General features: G+C 43.3%; 1 protein-coding gene across 1 annotated transcript in view; it reads left to right on the forward strand.

Annotated features, from left to right (window-relative positions):
* The window catches only part of CKMT1A (creatine kinase, mitochondrial 1A), a 30,330-nt gene that overhangs the window by 13,776 nt on the left and 3,813 nt on the right, over positions 1-12,741 (forward strand). The window contains exons 3-7 of the mRNA XM_066592704.1: positions 1,013-1,211; positions 5,184-5,279; positions 6,077-6,298; positions 10,462-10,547; positions 12,490-12,613. Coding sequence (XP_066448801.1) covers positions 1,013-1,211; positions 5,184-5,279; positions 6,077-6,298; positions 10,462-10,547; positions 12,490-12,613 — 727 coding nt within the window. The remainder of the gene's footprint in view (positions 1-1,012; positions 1,212-5,183; positions 5,280-6,076; positions 6,299-10,461; positions 10,548-12,489; positions 12,614-12,741) is intronic.

Consider the following 12,741-nt stretch of genomic DNA (forward strand, 5'->3'; position numbering starts at 1 on the left):
GGGTCATTGGGTCCATCCCCCTGCTCAGTGGAGGATCACTAAATCATCCCAGACAGATATTTGTCCAGCCTCTGTTTGAACACTTCCATTGAAGGAGAACTCACCACCTCCCGTGGTAACCTGTTCCACTCATTGATCACCCACAATGTCAGAAAGTTTTTTTCTAATATCTAATCTGTGTCTCCTGCCTTTCAGTTTCATCCCATTGCTTCTGGCCTTCCTTTGTGTAAATAAGAATAGGGCTGATCCCTCTGCACTGTGACAGCCCTTCAGACATTTGTAGACAGCTATTAAGTCTCCTCTCAGCCTTCTTTTTTGCAAGCTAAACATTCCCAGGTCCTTTTACCGTTCCTCATAGGATATGATTTGCAGACCGCTCACCATCTTGGTAACTCTTCCCTGAACTTGCTCCAGTTTGCCTATGTCTTTTTTAAATTGGGCTGCCCAGAGCTGGACACAGTATTCCAGATGAGGTCTGACTAAGAGCGCCAGCACACGGTGGGGTTGAAATCTGCGATCCGCTCCCTCTCAGACAATCTGCGGCATGTACATTCACACTTGCGGCAAAAAAAGAAAACACATCATGCTCTCTTTTTGCGTGGATTCCATGTGGACGGCTTCCATTGAAGTCATCAGGTACTCAGAGAAGCTGGTGTGACCATCTTTGTTTCTCCAGGCTAGGCAAAAGCTTCCTTCACACTTGTCAAATGGGAAAGTTGGCAGCAGCACAAACCTTGTCACAAATAAGAAGATGTAACTAATAGATCAGTTCCCACCTATCCATGAAATGGATAGGTGGGAACTGACCTCAGTATTCAAAGATGTTCTTGTTGATGTGCTTCCTGCCGATAGATTAACGTCTGGAGGTCACTGATATTGTGATGTCATACACTGTTGTGAACAATATACAAAAGTAATTTAGCAAGTGGAGTAATGTGTCTTAATTGCCAGCACTGGGGTTACTACTACTTTGGTATTCTATTAGTTCTGTTTCTCTTGTCTGTCTTCATAGTGCAGAGTACCCGGACCTCCGGAAACACAATAACTGTATGGCAAGTAGCATGACTCCTGCCATCTACGCTAAGCTCTGCGACAAGACCACCCCTAATGGCTATACCATCGATGAATGTATTCAGACTGGTGTAGATAACCCGGGACATCCCTTCATTAAAACAGTGGGCATGGTAGCAGGAGATGAAGAATGCTATGAGGTAAGGGGACCATACTGACTGTTGTAGAATGTATGGGATTATCAACAGGGTACAACAAAACAAATTACTCAAATCTCACAGCTAACATAGTGGGAACGCAAAAGGGACACAGATGACCATCGTTGGATGTGATGTAGCATAAGGCCTTGTTCGCATGCTGAAGTTTGCTGTGCAAAAAAATTGCAGTTAATAGAACCAATGGATTCCTATAGAAACGTTCAGACGAAAGAATTTTAAGCGCGTAAAAAAAAATCGCACCTAAAAAGATAGGTCAGGTCCTTTCTTTTTACGCGGCTGTAAATTTCAGTTGCGCATGTCCTATCTGTGGTGCGAGCTCTGCAGGAGTTTCCATGGACTCCTATGGGAGCTGGATAACACCCAGCACGCAGCTCCTGATCGTTTGAATGGGCAATTGCACCACTAATTAAGCTCGGGACGTAATTACAGGAAAACGCCCATTCACATGATTTTTAAAAAAATTTTTTTTGTGCAGCTAGCTGCGTTTGTTTTTCACATGGCTAACTTCGGCATGCGTTGTGCGCTCGTGTAATCGAGGCTGCCTACACACGGGCAATAAAATCATGCAATATTTGAGCAAAGCTAGAATGCGAGAAAACGCAGAATTATGAAACCAGTGATTTTCAATTGCTTCATTCCCATCTGCGATGTTTCCTGTCCTGCGATGTTGTGAGATTTGTAAATTGCTGCATATCCTATCTTTCTGTTTCCCTATGGAGCCTCCTATTGCAACGCACGACCTTGCAATGTTCGTGCAAAGCTTTTTTAGCATTAGAAAGTCCTGCTGTCCTCTATCGCGCAGGCTGCTGTGATGCATGATGATTTTCAAGGAAAAAGCACCTCTGATGCTCAAACATCGCAAGAGCACATATGTGATATTGCTGCAATTTTCTTGCGGTGATATGGTGCTCGCCTGTGTGAGCCTAAGGGTGTGTTCACACATTGCTGATTTGCTTCTGCTTGTAGCGCAGATTTGCAGCAGATTCCGCCATTTCAGTGGAACTCAAATTGAAGAGGTGAAATCTGTTGCAGGTCTGCACCAAAATCCGTGACAAAATCTGCAGCAAATCAGTGATGTGTGAACGCACCCTAAAGGGTCCACACAGGGTGGATTTGCGACAGATTTTTTGTGCAGACTCTCCGTATGGAAAATCCGCTGCATTCACAGTAGCAACAAAGTGGGTGGGGTTTTCCAAATCTCATCCACATGGGGCTAAAAAAATCCACACAATCTGTGTGGAAATTAGCATGTGGTGCGGAATTTAAATCCACAGCGTGTCAGCTATAGCAACGGATTTGCTGTGAAATCCATCTCTTCTAAGGAGGATTGTGAATTTCACGTCAAATTTCGCACCAAATGTTGCTCTTCTTGATGCGGATTTTCCGCTGCGGACATCCTGCGACAAACCCATCCTGTGTGGACATCGCTTAAGGGTGTTTTCACATTTTCCACTTTGATACTGTTTTTGAAGATACTGTCAGGGGTAGATCATAAATGTTGAAGTATATAGGAAATTCTACTACTCTCCAGTTTGAATCGGCTCCTGTATTGGCTTCAAAAACTGCATTAAGGGCTTCTGCACATTTGCGTTTTTCTTGAGCGTTTTGTTTAACACGATATCGCTGCGTTTTTTTTTCACGCAATTGTCAATGGGACTTTCTAATGTTAAAATCGCATCGCAAGTTGGTGCTTCGCAATTTTTGTGCGATGCGTTTTTAATAGAGATGAGCGAACCTACTCGGTCACGCCCCTTTTTCGCCCGAGCACCGCGATTTTCGAGTACTTCCGTACTCGGGTGAAAAGATTCAGGGGGGTGCCGTGGGTGAGCAGGGGGTTGCAGTGGGGAGTGGGGGGGAGAGGGAGAGAGAGAGGGCTCCCCTGTTCCCCGCTGCTACCCCCCGCTCCGCCACGCCTCCCCCGGCGCCCCCCGAATCTTTTCACCCGAGTATGGAAGTACTCGAAAATCGCGGTGCTCGATCAAGTAATTACTCGAAACGAGTATATTCGCTCATCTCTAGTTTTTAACATTAGACAGCCCCATTTACAATCGCGTAAAAAAAAAACCGCAAGTTTACATGAGCCCTCAAATGGCATGTGTGAATGCGCCCCAAGGAAGATTCTGTTCGAGACGACAATTTTCATTTTCTCGGAAAATGTCCATGAGAACATGAAGCTGTTTCACTTATTTAATGGACAGGTAAAGTAATATAACTTGCAGTCTTTTCTCTGTTGAAGCTTAATAACTACAGTATACTGTAGAAGTCTAGTTAATTATCGCTGCAGAGAAGTAGCACATTTAGTTAATTCAATGTTAATGAAAAAAATATCCCACGTAGAAGATCAAATCTAATGACAGACGTTTAATAGGAAGTGTGACTTTCTTGTCATATAATTGTTTCTGCAATAGTGATATTTTAGCTGTGTTTTTTGGTTAAAAACATACATATTACTTAAAGGGAAATGTGTTTTCCTTTCCAGTAAATGGCAGGCACTGGTGACACACGAAGACCTCTTTCACACGGGCGACAACGATATTGCTGCTACAAAGTCACGGCAATGTTGCTGCTTTGTTTCCACGATCTTGTAGGGACGGCAATGTGTTTTTCTTGTGAAAAATCATATATCACTTCGCACTATTTTATTGCGAGAAGGTTAAGCCCTACCCCTAAAATAAGTCCTAGCTGCATTCCCTGAAAAAAAGGGAATACTTACCTAGCAGCCTCAGTCTAGGTCCTCCTGCTACTCTCCAGAGCTCCGCCATGCGTCCTGCAGTCCCCACTTGCCCACAGAAGATCACTTCAAAAATCCCGCCTCTAGTAAGTGATGGCTCTGATTGGTTCATCCAGCGCCACTCAGCCATTCAACACAGCGCTCGATGAACCAATGCATGGGCTGTAATTGCTTCATCCAGCTCTGCATTATTGGCTGAGTAGCGTTGGAAGAACCAATCATGTTGTGGAGGTGGGATTTATGAATTGGCTGAGCCGCGGCATTGACTGGCCAATTCAAAAATACAGCCTCCACAACGTTATTGGTTCTTCAAACTCTGCTCAGACGCGATCCCCAGTGTGTTACCACCCTTGGTAAAACTACAATTCATGTATTTTGTACACGTCACAAATATTATGCACATGACACTACTGGATAAAATTCAATATTTTCACATTGTCTACTATTAAACACTGATAGTTTCTGATTTATTTCATGTTCACCTCCATATACCAGTGATTTAATGTCAGTACGGCAATCACTCTACATAAAATATCATACTGCTCATAATAAACTGGCTGCTAAGTATATATAGCTAAGCAAAATGTATAAGAAAGCTGCATAGCTGACTTTATCTGTACATTCTCTGTAACTTAGGAATGTCACTGAAATGTATTTAGATCAACATTTTAATACAGTTATCATGATCTTCTTGAAGCCTTGAGGTACATTTAGACAACGATTATCGCTCAAATGCCATCTTTTGAACGATAATTCTTCTGTCTAACTACGCTGCCACTGTGCACTGTTCGTGTACTATTCGTTCATCGCTCATTTCTAGCAAGCTAGAAATCAGCGATGATTGTTATCATTGCCGCAATCTGACTTTCTCAGTGGGCGGCACTGATGGCATTCTTTCAGCTGGTATCCTGCTCGGACTTCCCAGCGGGAAACCAGCTAAAAACTCGGAGAACAAAGGAGCTGTCAGCGCTCCTGCTGTTTCTCAGAGCTAGCAGCTTAGTGGGACATCGCAAGAACAAGCAGTGGTTTGTATATACAAAACAGCTGCTTTGTTCTCCGAATTAACAGCAGTGTCCCGCTCCACCAACATAAGTCTTTAAGTAGCTAATTAGATCATCTTTCAGTCTAAATGCATCTTTTTACAGATTGATAAAATTTGACTTTCAGGTTTAAAATAAGAACCCATAAGTAAGACTGTCTAAAGTTTGTTTCTGATGTTTCAGGTATTTGCAGATATTTTTGATCCTGTTATAAAGGAGCGACACAACGGATATGATCCAAGAGCCATGAAACACCCCACAGACTTAGATGCCAGCAAGGTACTATTAGAGGAATACTGGATGTCTTAATGGACCACTTTGGTGATATTGTTTTTTCATTCATTATGCAACTCTCCCCCCCAGTATAAATCTAGTGTTACCTTGCTTAGTTATTCTTTCTATCTGAATCCTCCAGCCTCTTTCTACTAAGATGGCCATATGATCTAAATTGTGGCTAGCTTACATCTACTTCGGGCTATGCTGTCTGAAACTACTCAATTTCTCAGTCTATGTGATGTTATTGCATGAATCCTACCACAGAAAATGTCTAGAGGAAAACACAAACAGTTACTGATAAATATCACATAGTTATAATATAGGGAATCCTCTCATCAGCTCATCCTCCTGATTGTATACTTGTGGTCTGTAGCTTATTTACGTAAATATAGTAGATAATAATAATTAAACTGACCCCCTCAGGCAGAAATGGTACAGCCTCTAGCTAATGCTATACTGATGCATCATGGGATTAATTTGAAAGTGAAAGCAAAAAAATCTCTCTCAAGATGGAACCTGATAAGCATCAGACAGGGGGCTGCACTGTAGGGAAGTGATGGCAATATAAAGAGGAGACCTCAAAATGTGAAAGGCAATCAGGTGAGAGGGGCAGAGATGGAAAAAATGTTTTTGCCTTAGTGGTCCTTTAAATATTAGCACAGTGCACTTATTCCTTATATGTGGATCTAGAAAATGCAGATATGTTAAAGGGATATGACTAAACTTTAATTGTACAATGACTAAGCTGTATTATTTTTTATGAAAGTTTAGTAACGCCCACTGTTGGTTGTTCTTGACAGATTAAAGCCGGTCATTTTGATGAACGTTATGTACTGTCATCTCGGGTTCGGACTGGGAGAAGTATCAGAGGACTCAGCCTGCCCCCAGCATGTACCCGGGCAGAGAGGAGGGAAGTTGAGCGAGTGACAGCAGATGCCCTCAGTGGTCTTTCTGGAGATCTGACTGGACGCTACTACAGACTGAGTGACATGACAGAACAAGAACAGCAGCAGTTAATAGATGTAAGAAGACACATGTCTGAGCTATGACTTTACACGGAGAACCTCTTATAAGCCATTTTCACATGGGTGTGCCTGCCTGACTGCAGGTATACTGACTCAAACTCAGAGATTATATGATGATCTGTGTTCGAGTCAGCAGGCCCACGGTTGGGCTAAAACACATCTGTATTACGAGCACATAAATGCATCCGTAATACGCTTGTGTCAAGTTGGCCTTATAGGGAGAATCAGTTTGCATAGGAACCTGCCAACACTCTGCAAACTCACATTTGTTAATACACAGCACAATGTTTAGCCGTAAAGTAAGTGGTTTTGTAGTTCTCTACGGGACCTTTCACACAGGATGGAATATTCCGCAAAAGCATTCCAAAATATGCCTTCCTGCAGAATGTTCAGAACCAAAATCCGCACTGCTAACATGCAGATTTTAATGCAGAATTGAAAATAACAAAATCCTGCTGGCTATTCCGCATCAAAATCCGCAAGAAATACTCTGTCAGAAGAAAGATCAAGCACCTTAAAGGAGTTGTCATTTGGCTGCAAAATTAGGCATGCAATTACATCACAGGCAGATATGCAAATAAATAGAGTTGTGGCATGATTGGATGAACTGTCTTGCCACCTGAGGCTCTAAAAGTGGTACCTTCTGGGACACCAACTTCAACAGCCTATGAGATTGTGCAATCTGGATCAGGGCTTTTAACTCCAGTCCTCCAGAAACCCCAACAGATTATGTTTACAGGATATCCCATTGTATGAACACCTGTGGCAATGTCTGAGGGGCACTGACAATAATTATACCACCTGTGCAATTCTGAGGAAATCGAAAAAACATGACCTGCTGGGGTGTCTTGAGGACTGGAGTTGGGAAACACTGATCTAGAGGCTCACTCACAGTAAAGGCCCATTTACACGGAGCGATGATTGCTCGAACGACACTTTGAGTGACAGCTTTGAGCGATCATTTTGCATAAACTATTAAGCAGCTACTCAGCTACTAAAGGGCAATTAAGTGTGCAAATGAAGCCTTAGCTGAATGCAGTTAATAGCCAGAGGGCTCTTATCATCTTTCAGTTCTTTTGTTCTCCAGCGGGAAACCTTGCCATCAGCACCACCCACGGAGAACTGCTGATAAGGCTGAACAACAATTTTTAGGTTGGACTGAATTTAACGATCAGCTAGCAGTGCACGAAAAGTGCACGATGGGCACGTGTTTAGACGCAACGATTATTGCTCAAACGATTGCTTTTTAGCGATTTTTGAGCGATCATCGCTCCGTGAAAATCCGCCTTAAATGTGTACCGATATGCCACAGGATACCATACGGAAACCTGTATGCCTCCATGCCTGCCTACATCACCTTGCATCAAAGCTAGAGGCGGCCCAACAGGGTACTAGTGCCTCCATGCCGTCCGTATCACATCTTTTAGCCAAGCTAGGGGCAGTACAACAGGGTACTAGAGCCTCCATGCCCACCTGTATCACATCCTGTAGCCAAGCTAGAGGCAGTACAACAGGATACTAGAACCTCCATACCCACCCATATCACATCTTGTATCCAAGCTAGAGGTGATACAGCAGGGTACTAGAGCCTCCATGCCTGCCTGTATTATATCTTGTATCCAAGCTAGAGGTGGTAATACAGGGTACTAGAGCCTCCATGCCCCCCCCCCCCCCCCGTATCACATTTTGTATCCAAGCTAGAGGCGGTAATACAGGGTACTAGTACCTCTCATCAAGGGGTTAGTTTTCCACAATAAATTATCCTTTTGCACTCATATTGTAGGGATTTTTTTTGTCAATGAGTGTATATATGGTTGCCTATGTCTGTACAACAGCAATCAGCACAAAAAGTATACATTCCTATTGTTACGAATTTCAGTGCAGATTTGCTACAGATTTCACCTACGGAGCTATCTGCATGAGCCCTAAGATAGATGAACATATAGTAGAATCCCCGAGCTCCTGGTAATTGGATAATAAGCAATACGTGAATGATTATTGAACTTGCTTCGTAGAGCAGTCCTGTTCCAGATAGGACTCCTTTAAATCCAGGTGGGTTTTCAATAATCCAGAAGACTTCTTGGGTTGTTTCAGTCAGGACTCTTATTCAAGAACAGAGTATTCATAAAACATGATGTAGGTCAGTTAATATGTAGCACATTTCGAAGGTATAGACCTTTTTCAAGCAAGATGCCTTCGAATCGCATTGGAAGAGTATGCTGTCCAATGCGAGTAGCACGTAAGATTCTCGGGTGCAACTTGTACTTGTCCATGTGAATAAAGCCAAAATAAAGCTGAAAACTGATCAATGGACCGATCACATGGCATGGAATATTCTGCAACAGTAATATTTTAGAATATGGCGTCCTTGAACTCCGCACCAAAATCTGCTCTGCTAACTGCGGATTTTGATGCAGGATTTTGTTATTTTCAATTCCGCCCAAAAACCCACATTTTAGCAGTGCAAATTTTGGTTCTGAACATTCCGCAGGAGGGCATATTCCAAAACACTTGTTTCGGAATATTCCATTCTATGTGGAAAGACCCTAGGGGTTTGTTCACAGCAACATCGGAGGTTAAATTAGTCAGGATCCCTCATAACCTTAAAAGATTGCTGCAAACAAATTTGTTCACATTTGTATCCAGGCTTTCACTCATACCAAAAACTGTGATGCCCAGCTGGATTTGTGGCATGAAAGAACACTTTAAGGGCCCAGTCAGACAGGTGGTTTTTGCTGCGCATGTTTTTTGCATTAGTGATTCGCATCTATATAGAACCAATGCTTTTCCATAGTAGCTGTCACATGTCCGTTTTTTTGTTTTTTTTTTACATGTGCAGAAAATTCGCACCTACGAAAGACAGAACATATGGGTGTCAATGAATGTAGTCACGCGACTTGTTTTACGCACGAAGTGCGACCTTTTTTTTTTTTTTCCCCACACGCGAATAAACGCATGTAAAAAACGCCCGTCTGACTGAGCCCTAAGGGATCCTTCACACAGGCGTATGTGCAAATGCGCTATGAACAGAGTTGATTTGCGCGCGTGTCTGTGCATTGTTCACCCCTGCCATGATTTAAAAGGAAATTTAGCCTAATGAGATCCAGATGTATTTTTTTTTGTTATTGTACAGTGTATTGCATATTTTCGCACCTCCCATAGACTTCTATGGGGACTTTTCGTGTGTAAATGCTCACAAAAATAGAGTCCTTTTTTTCGTGCGCACAATTGAAATCAAGGGGTTCTACTCTCTGCATATTGTGTGTGCAGGAAAAGACCACATCCGGTACTCTATAAAGAACCATTTATGTATTGCTGTGTATTTTTTTACGTGCACAATTGCGCATGACTTGCACGCACAAAGAGTACATGTAAATATGCGACTCATTCTGCAAAAACGCGTGCAAATACGCTTTCACTTAGTGCAGCTGGTCTAAGTCGATGGGATTCTGTTGAGTTTGGTCATGTCTAGAATACCTATTGAATCTGACAGGACTGCTGATGGAGGCTCACAAGGGAGCTTCTCATCGCAGTGTAATCATAGCCTAAGGCCTTGTTCACATTGGTGTTGGAGCAGGGGCGTAACTATATAGGGTGCAGGGGATGCGGTTGCACCCGGGCCCAGGAGCCTTGGAGGGCCCATAAGGCCTCTCTTCTCCATATAGGAAGCCCAGTACTATGAATAAAGCATTATAGTTGGGGGTCCTGTTACAGGCTTTGCATTGGGGCCCAGGAGCTTCAAGTTACGCCTCTGTGTTGGAGACTCTATTTGGATCCTCTTTTGACCATGGGGTTTGATTTGACAGAAGCAGTGTTATTCTTGCTATCAAAACAACAAATGTCACAACGGGAGGAGCAGAGTGTCATTGGGATCCGTCCACAATGCAGACGTGAACATAGTAGATCATAGTAATCATAGTAGTGCTTTAAAGTAAATAACCGTTTTGCACACAGAAACGTTACCCTTCCTTTCATTAGCTGATCTACTGATCTGCAGACCAAAAAGCAACCATTTGTGTACGAACTACATGAATTACTTCACATATTTACTAATAAGGAGAAATACTTTTTTTCTTTAACTCAGAAGATTTTCATATAAAATAGAAAACTGTTTTGCTACAGATATTTTTGAGTGAAAACTACCTATTTTCATTCCGTAGGATCACTTCCTCTTTGACAAGCCTGTATCCCCACTCCTCACAGCTTCAGGCATGGCACGTGACTGGCCCGATGCACGTGGAATCTGGTGAGCTGCTGCCGTTTACATTATGACAACCTCATTTATCCGTTACAGATCTTCTTTTGTTTTCACTGAGAAGTTCCCATAAGTTGCGTAAGAAGGATTTACTGTATCCTTTGTTGGCTGGTAGTACTATGTATTCCCCACCCTTCTGTCCACCCCCTGCCAAGCACAACACTTCGCTCTGCACAAGGACAGTAGCCATGATTTGAAAGCCTGCTGAGCCAATTACACACTTAAGAATCTAATTAAGAGCACTATTACTCAAGCACTAGCGCCGCCACTAGCACTTGTGCAGATAGTGCTAGGGCTGAACTCACAAGTGAAGCAAGGCAATTAGCTCTAAATCATGAGCGATAGCAGTGTTATGTAATAGCGCCCTCAGGCCAGATGCACACGACCCTATTTGTACGCGAAATATGCAATGAATATAACCCATTGATTTCTATGCGCTATCTTGGCCGGCTGGGCACTTTTACACCCTGGGAATACACCCAGGGCTGAACTGATGCATTGTAAATCAATTCATAAGATGGGCAGCATATACTGGCCGGGTGTGAAAGCGCGGCCGAAATATGCTCATGGGATTAAAGCCTAAGCCTTCTTTCCCATGAGTGTATATCGGACGCTGTTTTCACGGTCTGCTGATATACGGTACCATCTGTGGCATTAAAGCTCCTGAACGGGCGCACAAATCTAACATTTGTGAGCCCATTCACACCGCATTGGGCCCCGGCGCATATACGTTGCCCTTTTCCCCTCCCTCCCCTTACAGGCTCACCTCTGTTTCCCTCCTCGCTCGCTCTTTGCAATGGGAGGGAGTTTAGCAGCCCATAGGAGTCCATGCAGCGGCCGATGTATTCCGGACCAAAAGATAGTTCCAGGACTATCTTTTGGGCTTGACGTAAAAACGCCCGATGCTATATTGGCCGGCCAGCCTACTTCAGGAGAATACGGCCATGTGATCTGATGCATTGAAATCTAGCGTATATCGGCCGGCCGTCTATATAAGATCTCACAGCTGACAAGGCATATCAGAGCCAACACCAAGACATGAGCAGGACATAACTGCCTGAGCTCAGTGACAGACACAGATCTGGGCAAGGCTACAAAAAAATTCTGCTGCACTATTTTCTAAGAGCACAGAGGCCTCCATAATTCTTAAATGAAAGAAATCTGGAACAACCAGGACTCTCCTAGAGCTGGCCGACCCGCAAAACTAAGTAATTGGGGAAGAAGGGCCTTAATAGGAGAGGTGAACAAGAACCCAATGGTCAATCTGCCTGAGCTCCAAGGATCCTGTGTGCAGATAGGAGAAATTTTCAGAAGGTCAACCATCACTGCAGCACTCCAGCAATCTGGGCTTTATGGCAGGGCGACCAGAAAAAAGCCTCTCCTCACTAAAAGACACATGAAAAGCCCACCTGAAATTTACCAAAAAGCTCTTAAAGGACTCCCAGACCGTGAGAAACAAAAATATCTGGTCTGATAAAACCAAGATTGAACCTTTTGGCCTCAGTTCTAAGCATTATGTCTGGAAACCAGGCTCATCACCTGCCCAATACCATCCCTAGTGAAGACTTGTGGTGGCAGCATCATACTGTGGCGGTGTTTTTCAGCGGCTGGGACAGGGAGAATGGTCAGGGCTGATGGACAGCTAAAGGGAAGAAAGTACAGAGAAATTCTTAATGGAAATCCGAAGGGACCTCAAACTGAGCAGAAGGTTTATCTTCCAACAAGACAATGACCCTAAGTACACAGCCAAGACAACACAGAAGTGGCTTACAGACAACTCTGTAAATATCCTTAAGTGGCTCAACCAGAGCCTGGACTTGAACTCAATAGAACATCTCGATATTCCTGAAAATGGCTGTCAATAGATGGTCCCTACCCAATCTTTCTGGACCCACTGTATACATCTTTCTAATATATATATTCATATCTGCAGGCACAACAACGAGAAGACCTTCCTTATCTGGGTAAATGAAGAAGATCACACCAGAGTCATTTCTATGGAAAAAGGAGGAAACATGAAAAGGGTCTTTGAACGTTTCTGCAGGGGTCTTAAAGAGGTAAGGAAAAATATTAAACTTAAAGGTAGATTGAAGTAAACTAGAGCCTGGGTTCTCTTCATTAAGGAGGAAAACCACTCTGTAATTGCCATACAAATCAATGGGAGCTATGCTTTTTCCGTACCTCA

Source organism: Eleutherodactylus coqui, chromosome 2 (assembly GCF_035609145.1).
Source record: "Eleutherodactylus coqui strain aEleCoq1 chromosome 2, aEleCoq1.hap1, whole genome shotgun sequence".
Classification (NCBI taxonomy): Eukaryota; Metazoa; Chordata; class Amphibia; order Anura; family Eleutherodactylidae; genus Eleutherodactylus; species Eleutherodactylus coqui.